The sequence below is a fragment of the Poromitra crassiceps genome (genome assembly GCF_964638095.1).
Source record: "Poromitra crassiceps genome assembly, chromosome: 16".
NCBI lineage: Eukaryota > Metazoa > Chordata > Actinopteri > Beryciformes > Melamphaidae > Poromitra > Poromitra crassiceps.
Window position 1 is genome coordinate 2,598,523 of NC_139645.1, and position 21,858 is coordinate 2,620,380.

Genomic DNA, 21,858 nt, shown 5'->3' on the forward strand with positions numbered 1-21,858 from the left:
AAAAGATTTTTTTTTTTTTTTTTTTTTGATATGAGATTTCATCTCAACGATACATATCGTGACGTTTTACTATCGCGAAATTTCGTGGGACGATATATTGTGACACCCCTATAACTAACTATCCGGTATATTGTCAGACTAAACTCCGGCTGACACCCCAAAAACCTACAATCCGCTAAAGAAAAATGTATATTGATTGTTTATTAACTGGCCCCTCGCCTTCTATCATTTCACGAAAGTGGCCCCCGGGCAAAGCAAGTTGAGTATCCCTGATATACAGTAATCCATCATCTCTGGCATGCAAAAAGAAAAGCCGACATTTCTGATCGGGAGGAGATGAGAAACATCGATTTAAAGAGAGAGATATTTAAAGAGACAGTGGTGCCCACGGAAGTCCAAAGTGCTTGTGAGCCTGCGAGGTAATAACGTAGGCTACTAGCCTACTTTTTATGAAAGACTTGGATGTGCAAATAATCACAACGCCAAACTTTCCAGCAACAAGCTGCTCCTGAAATGGACCAAGTGCAGTCAAAACGCAGTCAGTGAGGAAGTGAGGTTACCCTCTCTCAAAGCAATCTAAAGAGGAGTTACAGCGGTCAGTGGTGAGCGGTGAGTGGTCATATAGAGGTTAGAGGGTGCAATTCTTACGTTGGCCACAGTGGTTTCCAACGTAGCCTTTCTGGCACAGGCAGTTGTCCTCAGCACACGTCCCCCCGTTCATACAGCGGGTGTTACAGTGCTGCACTGTGGGTAGGAAGACAGACACAGACACACACACACACACACACACGCACACACACACACGCACACACACACACACACACACACACACACGCACACACACACACACACACACACACACACACAGAACGAGCAGTCGGGTTAAACTCACAGTGCCCACAGGTTTGACTTACAACATCAACAGAATGCACTATGCGAGCGGTGTTTTTTGAAAGTCACACAAATATAATTTTCCTGGAGGTTTTTACGGGTGGATAAACAGATGAGCACATTGGTTAGAAGTGCTAGTGCGACCTGCAGGAGAGCAACATGGAGGAGATGTTGACGGTGGAGCTCTTCCAAAGCACACACACACACACACACACACACACACACACACACACACACACACACACACACACACACACACACACACATCTGCTCACGGCAGCACGCACGCGCATGGACACCAGTGTTGGGGGTAACGCATTACAAAAGTAATACATTACATGTAATATATTACTTTTAGCAGTAACTCAGTAATATAACTTACCGTATTACAAAAAGGATTTCAGTAATATTATACCAGTTACTTTGTCAAGTAACTCAATTTACAAATTGAGTTACATTCTTTTTAAATCAAAGCACATATTTAAATAAAGATACAATCATTCCCTAATCTAATTGTGTGTTTTTATGCAAATAACCACTATAGATGACAATAACAAATGAAAAGGATAACATTTAGAATTTTGGATTGTTTACACTGACTTCAAGACGGTTTAAATTATTTTTCGGGATGGTTCCGGGGCAGCGATGTCATTCTGCTCCTGCTGTTATTTTGGTGAAAGTAATCCAAAAGTAGTGTAATAAGTAACAAGTTACTCTACACAGATGGTAATAATGTAAAGTAACTTATTACTTTCAAATGAAAGTAACTAGTAATATGTAGTATATTACATTTTGAAAGTAACTTGCCCAACACTGCACATGACCCACTTTCAAGAGATAGACCACTACTTTCAAAAGCATCATGATTGCAACACAGAGGAAATGGTTGCAATCTTGGGGCCGTATCAAAGCATATTTTCAGCAAATCTCTTTGGCTTTAGTATCTTTAACCCATTGATACCTGATGCAGCATTTGTGTGTGTATCCCTTTAAGACGGTCTTAAAGGGATACACACACAAATGCTGCATCAGGTATCAATGGGTTAATTCTTGGACTGCGCTCGTTAGTGTCCATTATTCACGATGAGCAGAAGAAAAAGGAGGCGGGACTCATCAAAGTGGAAATCTGTGCCATAGTGTAAAAAACCATCTTTCATTTGTAGTCCCACACAGGATTAATTTGTAGTCCCACACAGGATTAATTTGTAGTCCCACACAGGAGAAGACCAGAGTGCATTCCCTGCGTTTTGCATCATCTGTCACTGCTCGTCTGTTGCTGTGTTGCTGCCTGGCGATGAAGTGTTTTTCCTGAACGTTACAAAAACACCGCAGGAAAGAAAGAAAAGGGGTGCGGTCGGGGGCTGTGCGCTCCAAGATACATTTCTCATGCGTTTCGCCATAAAGTCATATTGACATGAATCATGGTATTACTGTACAGTAATGTGTTTATCTATTGGCCGGCGACCAATTGGCCCGCCCATCTGTGCATACAATGAACGAATGAAATCTGTCCAGAGAGGGAGCTTTGGAAGGAGTTCCCCGTGTACAGCAGTGTGGTATGGGCAGTGTTGGGCAAGTTACTTTCAAAATGTAATATACTACATATTACTAAGTTACTTTCATTTGAAAGTAATAAGTTACTTTACCATATTACTGTCTGTGTAGAGTAACTTGTTACTTATTACACTACTTTTGCATTACTTTCACCAAAATAACAGCAGGAGCAGAATGACATCACCGCCCCGGAACCATCCCGAAAAATAATTTCAAATGCTTTGAAGTCAGTGTAAAGTGTCCAAAATTCTAAATGTTATCCTTGTCCTTTGTTATTGTCATCTATAGTGGTTATTTGCATAAAAACATGCAATTTGATTAGGAAATGATTGTATCTTTATTTAAATATGTGCTTTGATAAAAAAAAAAAAGAAAAAAGAATGTAACTCAATTTGTAACTTGAGTTACTTGACAAAGTAACCGGTATAATCTTACTGAAATCCTATTTGTAATAAGTTATATTACTGAGTTACTGCTAAAAGTAATATATTACATGTAATCTATTACTTTTGTAATGAGTTACCCCCAACACTGGATACGGGGAAGGGCGAGGTGGGTAAAGTACCTGACTTGGAGCCACAGGAGACGCTGATCAGCCCGGTGGGGCAGGTGCACATGTTGGGTCTGGAGCAGAAACCGTCTCCGCAGGAACTCCGGCAGATCGCTGCGAAGGAAAACATGACAATGGTTCAAACAACAGAGACAGAAGAAGAAGAAGACAGTGTGTCAGACGCAGAGACAGAAGAAGAAGAAGACAGTGTGTCAGACGCACGACTGAAGTGCCTGGTTCAAACAACAGAGACAGAAGAAGAAGAAGACAGTGTGTCAGACGCACGACTGAAGTGCCTGGTTCAAACAACAGAGACAGAAGAAGAAGACAGTGTGTCAGACGCACGACTGAAGTGCCTGGTTCAAACAACAGAGACAGAAGAAGAAGAAGACAGTGTGTCAGACGCACGACTGAAGTGCCTGGTTCAAACAACAGAGACAGAAGAAGAAGAAGACAGTGTGTCAGACGCACGACTGAAGTGCCTGGTTCAAACAACAGAGACAGAAGAAGAAGAAGACAGTGTGTCAGACGCACGACTGAAGTGCCTGGCGAGGAGAACAGAGCTGCCCGTCGTGACATCAGACTGAACTGTCAACTCGTTACAGTCCACTTCCATCCAGAACTCAACTCAGTGCAGTGGGTGGAGGCAAAGGTCTGGACCCAGGCAAGCACAGAGGCACAACACACACACACACGCACAGTCGCACACACACACATATGCACACGCATACACACGCATGCACACACACACACACGCACACACTGGTTCAACTTTACGACCACGCTTGACATAATCAGCCAAGCGTTTTCCTGATTGTGCCGGAGAGAAAATTCAAGTTATGTATCTGCTGCTTGTCAGCCTTGTCTGTCGCAGGTTTCCAATTTCAAGTTACAATTTCATATGGCAACTTGGGCCCACGAGCTAAACCTCATACTGAACTCTCATCTAGAATAGTTCAAAACTGAAACAGACCAAAGTCCAAATATGGCCAAATCTTTCTTTTCTTAACCCTCATCATGGTTAAGTTATAGGAGCCCTCTTGGCAGTGGCACCGAGCGCTATTTTCTTCTCTGTGCTTCGTCAACATTCAGCTAAAAGTCGAGTGTAGTTTAGTTTAGTTTAGTTGGCGCTGGGCTGTTTCGAGTCTTGTTGTTCCCTTTTCCCACAGCCTGTTGTTGGCATGCTCCACTGCCCCCCAGCTCCAACTGCCCCCCAGCTGTAACTGCCCCCCAGCTCCAACTGCCCCCCAGCTCCAACTGCCCCCCAGCTCCAACTGCCCCCCAGCTCCAACTGCCCCCCAGCTGTAACTGCCCCCCAGCTCCAACTGCCCCCCAGCTCCAACTGCCCCCCAGCTCCAACTGCTCCACTGCCCCCCAGCTCCCATCAGGTAGAGTCCAGGCAGCCACTGACCCCTCTACTCCCTGAACCCCACTGCTAAACAATGTCATTAGGGCCATACAGGCATCCGGCCGGCCAGCCAACCAGACTGCAATCACACAGCTCGACAGGCTCTCAGACCTTCCTGTCTGCTCAGAGAGACAGAGAGGGAGGGAGAGAGAGAGACACAGAGAGAGAATGGGGAGAGAGAGAGAGAGAGAGAGAGAGAGAGAGAGAGAGAGAGAGAGAGAGAGAATAGCAGGGAAGAGAGAGGGGGAAGAGGGAGAGAAAGACACACACACACACACGCACGCGCACACACACACACACACACACACACACACACACACACACACACACCACAAACCAGGAACACAAAACTGATATCAAAATACCAAAGATAATAAATGAACTGAAATTAAAGGGCACGTCCTGTGTTTTTTGTCATGTCCTCTGGTTATCGCCACACAAACATATTAAGCAACGCTGACGCACTGCTGACGCCAAATTAATGGAGGCACAAGCACTGCTCCATCAGCTAAGGGAATAGGCCTTTTTCACAGCGGCCATTTTGTGTCAAAAAGGCAGGGTATAGAGCAGAATATCGTCTGATCTGAATTTGCCCACAGTCCTGTAGCCTGTACTACGAATGTTGGATAAGAAGATCCAGGATCTGTCCCTTGATCTGGTTTGTCTAAACCAGATCAGCTCGATTGTAGTTAACTTGTACTACGAACCTCGTTTGCCAGTCGTTAACTCGAACCAGGTTTTTCTAATCAAGTTGACTGCGCGTGCACATGAAAATGCCCGTGCACACGAGCTCGTGCCCGCAAAAGAGGCGTGGTTTTTAACAACTAGCCAATCACAATGCAATATGGACCGCTCAGCTCAGAACCGTAGCTTTTACAGCGCCAGACACGCCTATTTCCTCATTCATCAAAGCCATCGACTACTATGTCAGAATCAAAATCCGCATTGGATATTTTTAGTCTGTTCCCGAATGACTGTCTAAAGTTACCACTTTTATTCACATCAGTCATTTATTTGAAGAGCGGTTTCTGCCTCCACGTATCCTACAGCAGCTGAATTCACCCTCTCAATAAACTGCGAGTGGAAGCAATGTGTAGCCTAATGTCTCAGTCCAAAATCCGTAGACCATTTATGCTCAACGAATAATAATGATGTCATGTTTAGTCGCACTGATTGAATAATTCCTATAGGCTATCAATAAAAAAAAGAATGATAATAAAATTAAAAGAGGCTTCTGAACGACACGGTATGTGCGGGCATAGATTTCATTTATAAAAAATAGCCTATTTTGTGGTCACATATATTGTCAGCAGAGTCGCATATCTCCATATTTCATATAATGATGCTGGAAATATGAAGTTCAATCACATCATACAGGCCAAAAGCAACACTTGCAGCTGCAAAATGCAGGAGTAGGCTAGATATGAATCATCTTAATATGGGATCACCTGTGTGCAGGTGATCCCATATTAAATTGCTTAGATGTAGTAGGCCAGCATGTAAGCTATGACTATTTCAATTCCAACCCAACGTCAGTCTCAGCTCCATTGCGCACACGGCACCGTGCGCTTTGGAGACGTTTATGTAACCTTTTTATGCCGGTTTAGTGATATTTCTCCACTCACTATTCAGCTGCAATCGATCAGCGGGATCAAACAACGTATCTAGGCTACTTGAGAGCACAAAAATGAATATATAAGAACATATTCCAAAGTGGTATAGGGCTTAATTAAAATAGCCAACAAGTGCAAGGCTTTAGTCCTTGATTAACATTAACATTGATTACCATTACTCATTCAACATTACAATTCGTGCTCCTTCGGGAAACTCATCCAGAAAGGGGTTGGCCATTTTTCCAAACTGCTGATTCGATTGGTTCGTGGGCGGTGGATTTAAGGTCTAATCTTATCCTTGCAACTTAACCTGCTACGGACCAGGTTAAGTGTGAAGCATAAGTTGCTATGGAAATATATGTCGGTAAGAAGTTAACTTGCTTTGTAGTACGGCCAAACCAGGTTTAAACCTGAAGTTACCTCGCTAAACCACTAAACTGGCTTTGTAGTACAGGCCTCTGAGGTGAAAGCAGATGAAATGTGGGGATACTCACGCACGATACACTGGTTTCCTCCTGTCAGGGTCTTCCAGCCAGGGCAGCAGTAGACATTATTCCTTGAGCCGCACACATTGGGTCTGAAGGAGAGGCAGCATCAGACAATGAACAATGCATATCAATATAATAATAATAATAATAATAATAATAATAATAATAATAATAATAAATACAGCACAGACTACTCTACTGAGAGAAGTTTCGTCATTATTAGTCCATAGCTTGGCTTGCGCCCCCTAGAGCACAGTACAGCTGCAGAACAGCACACCTGGAGGAGGCAGGAATTTGGTGCCTTGCTCAAGGACAAGTCAACTGCTGCTTACCAACATGGAACTTGAGGTTGTCCACTTAAAAGGAATAGTTCACCCTAAAATCAAAATGCAGTCAATATATCTACTCCCCCCTATGTCAATTGAAATTCCAGTGAAGTTATTATTGCGCAATCGCAATTGTGCAGAGCAAATCCATTGTTTTCAATGCGCTCTTCTAAACCGCTGCGCAGCCGAAAGCAACGCGCACCTCCTTGACTCTTCACCAGGCTTTGCGGCGAACTTCAACTCTTGAACTTTGACCTCAAATTACGCAGACATCTTTGAGGCGCGTCCAATGGCATTGGAATGGAATTTACAGGAGCTAGCATTGTGTTGCTAAGCATTGCTAAGCTCTGTCCCTGTCCGTTAGCAACTAGCTAGTTTTGCTAACTTTCCAGGCTGTTCGCTCACCCCATTCAAAGTTTATTAATATTGGCAATTAATTCATTAAAACTTCAGTACAACGTAGGCTGCGCTGGTGACGCAGCTAGCTCCGGTAGCCGGCTAGCTCCGTTAGCTTCCTTCTAGCTTTGCCTGTACAGAAGCCTCCCCCAAAGAGCCAGCAGAGAATTCATGTATTTCAGCATCTGCCCGCAGATAGTCTCAGCGCCAGACCCATGAGAGTTCTTACGCTGATGATACATTACTGCATGCTGCAGATCTATTATGTAGTATGCGGAGTGCAGCGATTCAACGTAATATTTGAGTCTGGGGAGAGACTATCCCACAGACTGTTATGTGTGTCTTTGTCCCGGCCTGCCACATACTTCCTGTATCCTTGAAGGGCCACTATAGGTTCATGCTAGAATGGAGCTTATGGAATGGAGCTACCTGAGTCACATGATGATCAAGCATTGTGGACTTCCGTTGGTGCGACTTTCTCTTCAATGGGCTCTGGTTGGGGTTAGGTAGTGTCCTCTAGACTAGAGAGAGAGTGGCGTCAGCGGAGGACCAAAATGCGAGACTCATTAGCCAATGAACAGCCAGGAATGGGTCTCGTGCTACTTTTGCATGCTAAAATAAAGCTGATAATGTACAATTTGATTCAAGGAGGGAAAAACCTTTCAAAGTACAACACAAACTGTCTATTTTGCTGCAACTCGACAGTGCTGCTTAATCCAGGACCTTACTTCCTGGAACTCTTGAGAGTAAAAAAATGGTCCATTGCTGTTAATGGAGATGTCGGGACTCTTCTATCTACATGGCTCTGGGGTTAGGGTAAAATATCGCGGTAAGCCAATCAGAGGCAGAGTAGGGCGGGATAATGCCTTTGCAATACTGGGGGAAAATAGGCATATATTGCATCCCGCGGTATGGTGCTAAGTCAAAGTTTATCAATATTGAACATATAATATAATATTGAAAATACAGACAGAGATTCCTGGCTTTATATTAGATATACCTCACTGACAATTCTCTGGTCATAAGTACACCCCCTGGTGGAAAATATCGTCAATGAACAAGATCTGAGAGATGAGGTAAATATTGAACTTTTTGGAATCACAGTGCAATGAAACACGTGGATTATGTTGCACAAGAAATTTGTGTGTGCTGCTTTTATGGGAGCTGTAAAAAGATTTCAACATGAACTATTCCTTTAAAAGTCACAATGAAATGGAAAATTACTTTTGACATTGTATATTATCTCTAATGATATTGTGCACCAGTAGGTTTATATAAAAATTCCAACCGAGAACACCATCACATATTTTTGAACAATCCCTCCCCTCCCCTCCCATCAAACACATTTCCCCGCCTTGCCCCAGTTTCACAAAGAGACACATTCCAAACACAGAAGAAGAACGATGCTGTGAAAATGCTGTTTCACTGTGACTCCAGAAGCCAAAGCCCCTTCCTGCCCCCTAGAGGCCAGTGGACCTCATCAGGTCTGCACATGCCAGACGTTTGACCTGGGGATAGGTACATACAGTGAAGTTCATATTTCCCAACAGTCTGGAGGAGGTTTGACACACTGGTCATAAGTCAGCATGGCACAGTAGTATGCAGACTGTACGCACTTCCTCCCTCTGAAGCCAGACGTTTACTTCAAACGTGTCAGATAAGAATGCCTGTGGAGAACGGCTCATTGACTTGTCTACTGTGTGACCTTCATCAGCTGTCTGCTGTCATCACTGGACAGAGACGTAATATAGACTTTTCTTTCTCTCATTACTTCTGTCTTTCTTTTCCCCATTTATTACGCTCTCCTCCACACACGCACGCGTGCACACACACATTCGCACACACACACACACACATGCAGACGCACACGCGTACACACGTACACACACACACGCGCGCACACATACATTCGCACACACAAACACACACACACACGCACCCATGCACACACGCGCGCTCGCTCGCGCACACACACCACACACACACACACACACACACACACACACATTCACACACACACACACACACACACACACACACACACACACACACACACACACACACACACACACACACACGTCTCCAGCAGTGACCCACTGTGTACAGCTGCAGATGTGATTTATCCACCAACTGGGGTGTGGTGTTTTTGGCCAGAGAGAGGATTAGGCTGTTAGTCAGTCTCTCTCTCTCTCTCTCTCCACTCTCTCGCTCTCTCCCCTCTCTCTCTCTCCACTCTCTCTCTCCACTCTCTCTCTCTCCACTCTCTCTCTCTCCACTCTCTCTCTCCACTCTCTCTCTCCACTCTCTCTCGCTCTCTCTCTCTCTCTCTCTCGCTCTCTCTCTCTCCACTCTCTCTCTCTCTCTCTCTCTCCACTCTCTCTCTCTCCACTCTCTCTCTCCACTCTCTCTCTCTCCACTCTCTCTCCACTCTCTCTCGCTCTCTCTCTCTCGCTCTCTCTCTCTCCACTCTCTCTCTCTCTCTCTCTCTCCACTCTCTCTCGCTCTCTCTCTCTCTCTCTCTCTCTCTCCCCTCTCTCTCTCTCTCTCTCTCTCTCCCCTCTCTCTCTCTCCACTCTCTCTCGCTCTCTCTCTCTCTCTCTCTCCACTCTCTCTCTCTCTCTCTCTCTCCCCTCTCTCTCTCTCTCTCTCTCTCTCTCTGCAACAGGCGGTTCCTACAGCCACACACGACCAATGGCCTCCTTTGTTTGGATGTAATTTATTACCGCAGTCAGCAGGAATGTGATATTCTTGCCAGTATTTAATTACTAAAAAAAAAAATTTGCTCCAAACTTCCCATCACAGACAATCTCACTTGTGGGACCACAATCTGCTTTATTAAAAAAATGCTGAAGTATTTTTCTGACCCTAGTGTTTACCAAGAAGGACCAGGGGGATGCATACAACACTTCTATGGGAGTGGGAAGAGGAGCAGACACCTGCTCCAAGCCCAAAGAGGAGATGTATAGACTAGAGAGATGCACATTTGAGATCAAATGTGGGGGAAGAGTGCAAAAGAACCGAACCGAACAGAACAGAACAGAACAGAACCGAACAGAACAGAACAGAACAGAGCAGAGCAGAACAGAACACAACAGAACATGGTAACCAGGTTGGACTATATGTTAAGATGTTTTAGGCTACAGTGGCATTACCCTCTCAGGACGTCGGTCCCCCCTCCTCGCCTCTTGGCCCTGCTGGCTCTGGACTCGGACTGTTTGGCCGGTATGGAGCCGCTGTTCCCGGTGGCCACCAGCTCTCCACCGGCGTCTCCAAGTTGGGCACAGAGGGACTGCACGGCCACCAGCACCACGGTCCACTGCAGCAGCCGCCCCCGGCTCTTAGTGTCCAGCATCTCCACTCCCGCTAATGTAGGCTACAACTCCCCGACGGTGCTCCGGCAGAATCAATCTCTCTCTCTCTCTCTCCAAACTGCGCGTTTTGCTCTCAACCACCCCGACGGCCTCTGCGCTGCGCTGCGCACTCTGGAGTCCAAGCTGCAAAACAATCAAGAAATGTGCAAAGACGCAGCTAGAGGAGAGTGTGCAACAAGATGCTGCTGCGGCGCACCAAAGAAAAACGAAACTCTTCACTCTGCTCTAAAGAGTTTAGCTGGTGTGTAGTGTGACATGAAAGAAAATGGTGATTTGCACCAGCCTTGTGTTGGAAAAAACATTCGATCCATAGTCGATATGACGCAGAATATATAGCCTACATGTGGTAATAATGTGCAAATTTGCGCACGAGTGTGTGTGGTTACTTTACCTTCTCTCCCCGGCAGGAGATTCGCTCCAGACCCGACAGAGGGACGACTAGGTCTAGTCTCTCCTATTGCAGCTCTATTGCTGAATAAACCTTCAGACGAAAAGTGCTCAGAAGTCGAAAAGCCAGTCAGATCTTTCGATGAGCTGCTATGAAAAGATGCGCATCGTCACCTTTTTTTTGCGTCTAACCCGCGCATCCAATTGTGTCTTCTTGCGTCTGCATGGATAAGTTAGAGGCGTCGATGCATTCCAGAGGGTGGGATTGGTAAAACTTCTCTCTCTCTCTCTCTCTCTCTCTCTCTCCTACTCCCTCTCTCTCTCTCTCCTTCACTCCCTAGCAGCAGCAGAGCTCTTTCCTCATCCTGCCCAGGCTGCCCTACTCAACTTTCTCCAAAACTTTTTTTTTTTTTTTTGCCCCTGCTCTCGCGATACAAACATTCCAGTGCAAATTAGTACCAAAGACGATGGGATTTCAAGATAGACCTCCAAAGATTCATTTAAGAGACTTGCTGCGACCAGTTGTTAGAATTGGCGGAGCCTGCGGTGAACCATCTATAGTAGGCTAATAGCAGATCTATGGTAGTAGCCTACTAGGCTAAGGCACAGACAGAGCCAGGACCTTTAGTGTAAGTGGCTATATTCAAGCCAGACAGACTTTTTTTTTTTTTATGCCTGTCTCAATATGTGTAAAAGTTTGCTCATAAATTATATAGGCCTACATGTAGGCTATTGGAACGTATTGGCCATTTAAAATGATGCACCTGTTCACACTCTGCGTTTTAGTTTATGACTGTTAATCAGATGAAAAACAATTTCCTTCAGCTGGAGGAGGGTGACAGCAGACCCCAGTGGTAAATTATGATGTACTATATTTGCATTGTCTTCTTATGAGTCACTATTTGTACAGTCATGATGTCAAAACTCATAGACTTTGGTTTCTCAAATGCTTTCCACTCCTGACCTCCAGTCAGACACACACACATTCAGACCACAGACCGCCATTAGAATTATACTTTGTCCCAGGAAATCCCATGTCAAAACATTTCTGTTAGTATTGTAGACTGTAACTCTACACTGGAGACTGTAACTCTACACTGTAGTCTACACCAGGAGAAAACATTGAATTAGTCAATCAATCTTAATTAAATTTCACTGAAATTTAACATCCGTCAAATCAGTATCTTCCTTATCAGGGACTATACACAGTTTTAACTTGACAACAATAACAACCGTCACAACCCACCTGAATATCCGGTTTACTTCCTGTATACATAGCTGAGCGCAGGCTGATATTCGGCTCATATTAAATGTTAACGTTAGGCCGTGTCTCCGACAGACACATTAACAAGGTAGCCTATTTCGGTCTTTATGTCTTGTAGTAGTTGTTGTTGTTGTTGTTGTTGATAGTTGCCATAACAACCACTCCTGTCGGAAAGACGTGCACACGCTGGGTAGGAAGCGTTGTTGTCCCGGGGGCGATATTTTTTTTCGGATGATGGCGCAGGCTATGCGAAGGCATAACCCGGCCCTCTCTGCCTCTGATTGGCCTAGCGTCACATAACCCGCCCCTCTCTGCCTCTGATTGGCCTAACGTCAAACTTCCATCCAAACACATTCGCTTGGCTATCCTGCATTACATCTCTTTCTACAGTCTGTGGTCAGACCGTCAGACTCAGTGGGTCAGACTCAGACATACAGCAGTTACGCTTGTTAGCCTGCATGAAAGACGCCAGTGTGTTTGTTTTTAATATAGTCATATCTATGGTTTATAACGCTGCCACTAATCACAGGCAGAGAGGGCCAGGGGTGGGTTATGCCTTCGCCATCATCCGAAAAAAATATCGCTTCCGGTAAGCTAGCTAGCTAGCTAATGTTAGCTGCTGGTTGATTGGCTAACTAGCGAATGTTAGCCGTTAGCTAACATTAACGCGTTAACTAGACAAACACAGACATGCAGAGCTCCAAAAACAGAGCAATTCGTGATTTTGTTACTGTAGTTTCTGCAGAGTAACGTCAATGTACCTTTATGGATTGCACAGGGTTGGTATTGCAAAGGGATAGTGCAGTAACAGTCAGCAGCTATGATAGCAGGAGGAAGTCGGGGCGAGGAAGTCCATATATGGTCCATCCGGTCATGGGGCACAGGACATTACGTCATCACAGGATAACGCGATTGGCTGGCTCAGATCTGTTCAAATCTGAGCCAGCCAATCACGTTGTCCTGCGCTGTTTGGGACGTGTATAAAAGGCAACCGCTGACCGGGGTGGGTGGGGGGAACCAGAAGAGGGGAGAGGGGGGAGGGGAGAGGAGAGGGGGAGAGGAGGGGAGAGGGGAGGGCAGAGGGGGAGAGGGGAGAGGAGAGAGAGGGGGAGAGGGGAGAGCAGAGGGGGAGAGGAGAGGGGAGGAGGAGAGGAGGGGAGAGGGGGAGCAGAGGGGGAGGGGAGGGGAGAGGGGGAGAGGAGGAGGGAGAGGAAGAGGGGGTGAGAGGAGAGGGGGAGAGGGGAGAGGGGAGAGGAGGAGGGGGAAGAGGGGAGAGGAGAGGGGAGGAGAGGAGAGCAGAGGGGGAGAGGAGGGGAGAGGGGAGAGAGCAGAGGGGAAGAGGGGAGAGGAGAGCAGAGGGGGAGAGGAGGGGAGAGGGGAGAGCAGAGGGGGAGAGGAGAAGAGGGGGAGAGGAGGAGGGGAGAGGAAGAGGGGGAAGAGGGGAGAGGAGAGGGGAGGAGAGGAGAGCAGAGGGGGAGAGGAGGGGAGAGGAGAAGGTGAGAGCGGAGGGGAGAGGAGAAGAGGGGAGAGGAGAGTGAGGGAGGAGAGGAGGGGGAGAGGAGAGGAAGAGGAGGAGAGGGGGAGAGGGGAGGAGAGGAGAGGAGAGGAGAGGGGAGAGGAGAGGAGAGGCGCCGCCAGCGGCATCACCCCGCTGGGCACAGACACCCAGGCCAGCCACCCCAACCTCCAGGCTGCCACCACCCACGCCAAGTGCCCCTCTGCTGGGCAGACACCCAGGGCAGCCACTCCCACCACCAGGCTGCCACCACCCGCCCTGCCCCTCACCCTGCCCGGGTCCCACACCCCCGGCTGAGACCCCCCTCCAGAACCCCGCGCACCAGGCGGACCCGGTGCATGGCGCGACGCAGTAAACAAACTCATGTTTCCCTCGTCACCAGTCATGCTGGACATCAGTACAAGTGTGAGATCCCTCTCATTCCCGCAAATATGTAATGTAGCCTATGTAAATACAGTGTTGTGTAGTGGACAGGTCCGCCCATAAGGGGGGGTAAAGGGGTAAGCTTCGAGGGGCGTCGCCACTAGGGGGGGCGCTGGAGCCAGGCAAAAAAAAAAAAAAAAAAATTAACACTAAAATATATCTCCCAAATACACAAAACACAGCAGCAGTAACAAGGCATGCTTGGGCAGGAGTGCTCCTGTGGAAAATATGCCATTCTGATGTAATCCCCCATCCGACCAGTGCAGTGAGAGGCAGCAATGTGCCGCAAGGCATCTAGTCTGCCGGAAAGCCAAAAGAAGAAGAAGAAGAACAAGGCAGGCTTGGGGCGGACCATTTTGCTTGGGGCAGCAGCGCAGGGACCATTTATGGTGTAACACACAACACAGACAGGTGATAGCAAACAAAACAAGACCGGTGATGGCAAAATGCCAGGAGCAAAACAAAAGTCAGTGCCAGGAGCAAAACAAAAGTCAGGATGCCAAAATAGCAAGGCACTGTTGGTTTTCTTCTATCGTCTCTTCGTTCTTATCCACATGGAATCTCTTCTCTTCTCATTCCTCGCTGTCACATACGTCCAAACACAGCTTCAACCAGCACTTCTCATCATGTGTTGATTTTGCACACTGGATTATAGAGTTAAGATATACAGCTGAACAGTCACGTGACACCTTGTGCCCCGGAAGTGAGTTTCCCATTCATTCTCTCCATAGACATTTTGAAAAATCCTTATATAACGACTTTTAAGGCTGGAACCAAGCCAACCAGTGACCTACTGAATCGTGAGTGGCCATAAAACATTTCAGTTGGAGCAGAAAAAAATAAAAATAAAAAAAATAATAATATTTTTTTATCCCCCACCCTGTCTTTATTTTTTGTTGTTTTTTGTTATATATAAGGTTTTCTGAAATGCCTATGGAGAAAATGATTGGGAAACTCACTTCCTGGTCAAGAAATGTCATGTGACTGTTGTGTATTGTAGCCTATGGCACTCCACCAATACCATCACAGCAGAACTGTCAATTTCACAATCAAAGGGCGAGACAAAACGTTGTATTCTTTTTATTTCCGTTTGATACAACCTTCAGAGGGAAGCCCTTATTACTTCTCCCTCCTTCTCCAGAGAAGATGGTGGCGACCTGATGGAGCTGCTCTGGCAGCCATCTTGCTTATTTCACTGCAGACAGATGGCCACGACCGACGCAACGCAGACGGATTTTCTTATTTTCCCTCCTCTGACACTCAGGTTGAGGAGCGCATCATCTCCACCGGCCTTGCTGACATCTCCAAGCTTGGATGACGGCCCATCATCTCAAACTCCGTCTCAACAACACATGAGAAGCACGTCGTTTTTTCCCCCTGGAAATAATCCTGCCCTCCACAAGACCTCTTCATCACTATTGACAAGACCACTGTTATTTCTGCCCAGACTGCCAAAGAGGTTCCTCTGCCTCCAGACAACAGACTGTCATACAACACCCCACCACCGCAGCCACAAGCCCATCAATCCTGCACGCTTTGCATTCGACAACATCCGTCAAATCAAGTCTCTTCCTTATCAGGGACTCTACCCAGCTTCTTCTTCTGGGCCTTTAGTTATGTCCTGTCTGGGCTACTGTAACTCCCTCCCAGACGCCCTCCCGACCTGACCCCATCTGCCCCTACAACTCATCCAGAGCACTCATCTTCAACCTCCCCCAAATTCTCCGTGTCACTCCCTTCCTGCGCTCCCCCCCCCACTGGCTGCGGCTTCTTCTGGTATCAAAGTTTAGATCCTGGTGCTGCTGGCATATCAGCCGTGGAATCTGGGATCTGATCTATACATGTACCTCCAGGCCACAGTCCATTCCTTCATACCAGCCCCCCATGCTCTGCTTTTTGCCGCTACTGTGCTGTGGGCTCCTGGCTCTGCTGGTCATCCGCTCCAGGTCTCAAGCCTCCGCCGAGTCCTCCCTCTTGGCTTGCTCAGTGGCGCGGAGGTGACCTTCTGGCTCCAGTCGGAAGAGAGAAGTCGCTGCTCTTCAAACAAATCATTTCCTGTCCTTTGATTTGAGTCGTTTCCCTGTACGACTCTCTACTATTCTGCTGTTGAATATTATGAAGTGCACTAAGGCAGTGGTTCTCAAATGGGGGTTCCGGGGACCCCCGGGGGTCCTTGAGGGGGTTCCAGGGGGTCCCCAGCCAAAAGGGGGGTACATTTATTTTCGCTATAAGTCCATTCATAAGTAACACAATGAATGATTTTGGTCATGGGTTTTATACACTTTCTGTAATAAAAGACACATCTCTCATAATGTAACTTGCATACTGTGGCAATAAAAGTGATTCTGTTTCTGATTCTGATTCTGATAAAACATCTAAAGCATCAATCTTATTATCGTATGGGGGACCGTGGGACAACATCCTATCAAATGGGGGTCCGTGGTCTAAGCTTGTCAGTTTAGGGGTCCTTCGTGTGAAAAAATTTGAGAACCACTGCACTAAGGCCCTTGTCCCTTCACTCGAGGTTGATTATAATGTGGGTGATACAGGGATTTTAAATGATTGTACTATTGCCTGTAAGTTGCTCTGGATGAGAACATCGATTAAAAAGATATAAAATAATAATTTAGCAGTGGTGTCAAAAAGATCTACAGGAGGATACTGGGAGAGGAGAAGGAAGGAGGTCTGGAGGAGATGGGGAAGGGTCTCGAGGTGATGAGTGAGTGAGTCTGGGGGGGAGATAGAGAGCAGCAGTGGCATTGTTTTGACAGTAAGAGAGACCCTCCCAGCTCCACTCTCTCTCTCTGTGAGGGAGCAGAGCGAGGCTGAGGGCGTGACCTGGGTGCGAGGGGCTGAGATGAGGGGTGAGACGCTGGACTCTGAGTGCATGGTTTGGGGGCGTGGGGAGTGTGGAGGTTGGCGGGCAATCAGGCCCGGTTCTACGGGGGTGCAAAAGCACGCATTGCACCCTTATTTTAATTGTCTGCATGCTCAGTTTTTTATAAATGCTGCAGCTGCACACATACTGTTTAAACTTGAATTATAATTGTTGTTTTTCTTTGTTCTTTGATGTGAATTTATGGCTTTTTGGCACCTACATGTAACCTTTTAAGGTTGAGATAATTGTATTATCATTATATGGTCCAAATATTTCAGTAAAGCACTTGAAACACTTGAAATATTCTTGCTTGGCTGGTATCATTCTACTTGAAATGATGGTAAAATGTATTATTTTTAGTAAGATAACATGTACAATTTTTCGCCCGAGTGGGACCTGCGGGCGATGGGAGTCAGATGGATCTCTCTCTCTCTCTCTCTCTCTCTCTCTCTCTCTCTCTCTCTCTCTCTCTCTCTCTCTCTCTCTCTCTCTCTCCTGTGCTTCTGTACGGAGGAACACTGGTGACTAGGGCATCAACACATTGGTTTCCACATCATTCCTAATGCTTTCCTTCTACATGTGGCAAAAGTAAAGTATTATGCAATCTCTCTCTCTCTCTCTCTCTCTCTCTCTTCTCTCTCTCTCTCTCTCTCTCTCTCTCTCTCTAATTCAAATACACTGCAAAAAAAAACCACCCATCTTAATAAGGCATTTATAGTCTCATATTCAAATTTCAAATCTAATTTCTAGAATGTTCTAGGAATGAGGATCTTGAGACAAGCCACAAAAGGGCCGATCACTGCACAACTCTCAGGGAAATGACACTTGAGTCTACAAAATTCTTCAAAGAAGTTTATTTGCATTGGAAGCAAGTGGATTATCAAACCCCACCAACAGATTTTTTGAGTTTGAAGAAAATTACTATATTAGGACACAATCATAGAGGACTTGTTAAGACGAGACATTGCAGGTGGAAAGGACTTGCATACACCAAACGTTCCAGTTTGATTCCTATCCTATTCCGAAGGTTTTTACAGAGGGGTTTGTTTATATATCACCTGATTTATAGAACGTTTTGTTCCTAAAAGCATGTCGGAAATTGAATTTTTATGACTGTTGACAATATTTTCTGATTCGAGTGTCAGGGAGAGAGCAGCAATGAGCAAGAGGACATGACTACTTTGGCTGCCCTGAGCCTTCGTGTTCTGGTGTGTCCACTTTTTCAAAGATTCAAGATTCAAGATTCAAGATTCAAGATTTTTATTGTCACTCCGTGGTACAAGTATCACGTGTGAAATTCTTGTGCTGTGAACTCCGTTTACAACATAGTACAAATATAACAGGGCATATGGGTGCAAAAACAACAAGAGACACAACAAGCAATAAGGCAGTAGAGTGATAAGACAAGTCAGAGACAGTGGCATATTCACTGCACTTAGGTGCACATGTCATGTGCATACTTTAGACGTGCTTAAACATTTTAAATTCGACGTATTTGACGTACAGGTGCAAATAGCATATACCTAATTAAACATACAATTAAACATTAGACATACATAATGGTAGCATCTACAGTGCGGTACAGTACAGCTACTACACTATTTGTGTATGTTAAGGAGTCTCGTGGCCTGCGGGAAGAAACTGTCCCTCAAGCGATTTGTGCGTGCTTTTGGGACCCTGTATCTCCTCCCTGAGGAGGTAACAGGCTGTTGTGGGGGTGGTTTGTGTCTTTGTTCAAGTCAAAGTTCAAGTCAACTTTATTGTCCCTGAGGGGACATTTGTCCTGCAGCCATGCAGGTCAAAACGTAGGTACATCATAACATACATGAATACATTACATCACGTGAGAAACAGAATCAGTGTGTGTGTGTGACGTGTGTGTGTGTGTGTGTGTGTGTGTGTGTATGTGTGTGTGTACGTGTGTGTACGTGTGTGTACGTGTGTGTGTGTGTGTGGCCAACTACATATATATGGCTAAAAGCATCGTTCTCTCCCAGTAGCCTAGTTACATGGGAAACTCATCAGCTGAGTCCTCACGGGCATTTAACAGATGGCCTGAAAGATACAGTATAGCATCTTTCAACCTGTTAGACTTGGCCTTTGGTCGTCTAAATGTGCGTCCGGAGGGTCCGACCATGCAGAGGGTGAAAAGGACACTTTAAGATGATATTGATCATGTTTCCTCTCGATTAATCCTCCTTGATTGATTGATTGATTGATTCCTTCTGTCTTACTCATGACAGGGTCAGGGTCAGGGTTAAGGATACACAATATGGATGCACTGAGAACTTGAACCAGTCGACTTAAAACGACAGCCTCATTCAACATCATTTCATTCAATAAATCGTATGAATTCTTGTAGCTCAGAAGATGTTAGGTCTACATATTGTAGCCTACAACAAAGACTCCATCTTCCAATCCCTCCCCGTATCTGTGGCACGGAGGTCTCACCACGGCCACCACCCCCACTTAGGAGACTGGTCAGCCAATCAAGTTTCAGACCATTGACAGACAGCCAATCACAAGCAGATGACCACGCCCATCTAGGAGACCGGAAGAGTACAATTTCTTATTATTGGCGGAGCCTGAGTGGAGTGTGTCTCTCTATACATAACAAAGAATAACATGGTCTATTACAGCCTGACATATATAGCAGCCAACATCCAGCTTTCATCCTCGCCCAATATAACGTGGTTTTCCTGAATCGTGACCGTGTGGTGAAATGATGGAATATTGATTGTAATTTGGGAGAGAAAGTGTCATAATGTGGTTTATACTTTTGAAAGTCGAACGTGTGTTTCTGTCTGTAATTCCATGAGGTTGCAATGCAGCCAGATTTTCTGGTCTTTAGGTATAGCCATGTTCTTACGTCTCTGACTTTTTTTCCGATTGCTAGATTACGGTTTCCAAATCTGCATTTTGTCATATTTTAGCATATACTTGATAGCTATCTCTCTTTCTCTTTCTCTCTCTCTCTCTCTCTCTCTCTCTCTCTCTCTCTCTCTCTCTCTCTCTCTCTCTCTCTCTCTCTCTCACACACACACTCACACTCACACACACACACACACACACACACACACACACACACACACACACACGATCATAGTGATGATGTCAGTTGAGTGTTGCGTGGCTTTGTGGCTTGTTTGGCTTGAAGTCATGGTTCTCATCAACAAGATGTTGTCTGGGGGAGAACAACATGATGCAGGGCTGCCCTCTGCTCCTGCCTGACACAGAATAGCTGTCATTTATAGTTAGACCCCGCCCCCCCTTGCCGCCCCCCTCTCAACCATAGCTGTCATTTATAGTTAGACCCCGCCCCCCCTTGCCGCCCCCCTCTCAACCATAGCTGTCATTTATAGTTAGACCCCGCCCCCCCTTGCCGCCCCCCTCTCAACCATAGATGTCATTTATAGTTAGACCCCGCCCCCCTTGCAGCCCCCCTCTCAACCATAGCTGTCATTTATAGTTAGACCCCGCCCCCCCTTGCCGCCCCCCTCTCAACCATAGATGTCATTTATAGTTAGACCCCGCCCCCCTTGCAGCCCCCCTCTCAACCATAGCTGTCATTTATAGTTAGACCACGCCCCCCCTTGCAGCCCCCCCTCTCAACCATAGCTGTCATTTATAGTTAGACCACGCCCCCCCTTGCAGCCCCCCCTCTCAACCATAGCTGTCATTTATAGTTAGACCACGCCCCCCCCTTGCAGCCCCCCCTCTCAACCATAGCTGTCATTTATAGTTAGACGCCCCCCCTTGCTGCCCCCTCTCAACCATAGCTGTCATTTATAGTTAGACCACGCCCCCCTTGCAGCCCCCCTCTCAACCATAGCTGTCATTTATAGTTAGACCATGCCCCCCTTGCAGCCCCCCTCTCAACCATAGCTGTCATTTATAGTTAGACCCCGCCCCCCTTGCAGCCCCCCTCTCAACCATATCTGTCATTTATAGTTAGACCCCGCCCCCCTTGCTGCCCCCCCTCTCAACCATAGCTGTCATTTATAGTTAGACCCCGCCCCCCTTGCCGCCCCCCTCTCAACCATATCTGTCATTTATAGTTAGACCACGCCCCCCTTGCTGCCCCCCCCTCTCAACCATATCTGTCATTTATAGTTAGACCACGCCCCCCTTGCTGCCCCCCCCTCTCAACCATGTCTGTCATTTATAGTTAGATGCCCCCCCTTGCCGCCCCCCCTCTCAACCATAGCTGTCATTTATAGTTAGACCACGCCCCCCCTTGCAGCCCCCCTCTCAACCATAGCTGTCATTTATACATTACATTACATTACATTACGTCATTTGGCAGACGCTTTTATCCAAAGCGACTTACAATAACACATTTTTCTGTCTGCAATAGAACAATCAACTATGGAGCACAGTCTATGACAACTACAGCTTCTGAAGGAACAGTGGTACAAGTTTAGGTTAGTGGTACAAGGTTGGTTAGGTTTTTTTTTTTTTTTTTTTTTTTTTTTTATATAAGGAAAGAGAGAGACGAGGTTAGATCAAGAAGGGCCCAGATGGAGCCTGAAAAGGTGTGTCTTTAGTCTTTTCCGAAAGATCGGCAGTGATTCAGCAGTCCTGACCGAAGGTGGAAGCTCGTTCCACCATTGAGGTGCCAGGGACGAGAAGAGTCGAGATCGGGATGAGCGACTTTTGAGCCCCCGTAGCGAAGGAGGGGCGAGGCGACCTGCACTGGTGGAGGAGCGAAGGGAGCGGTGAGAGGTTTGGAACCTGACCATGGATTGCAGGTACCGGGGAGCTGTCTGGTGTACTGCCCTGTAGGCCAGTAC

At 46.4% G+C, this 21,858-nt stretch overlaps 1 protein-coding gene across 1 annotated transcript in view; it reads right to left on the reverse strand.

Annotated features, from left to right (window-relative positions):
• fbn1 (fibrillin 1) overlaps nt 1-10,578 on the reverse strand; it is a gene marked incomplete at its 5' end in the record, with an annotated part of 37,363 nt that extends 26,785 nt beyond the window's left edge. Inside the window, 4 exons of the mRNA XM_083652867.1 lie at nt 649-744; nt 3,011-3,109; nt 6,511-6,593; nt 10,379-10,578. Of these exons, the coding sequence (XP_083508993.1) occupies nt 649-744; nt 3,011-3,109; nt 6,511-6,593; nt 10,379-10,578 (478 nt within the window). The remainder of the gene's footprint in view (nt 1-648; nt 745-3,010; nt 3,110-6,510; nt 6,594-10,378) is intronic.
• Nucleotides 10,579-21,858: the final 11,280 nt, after the last annotated feature.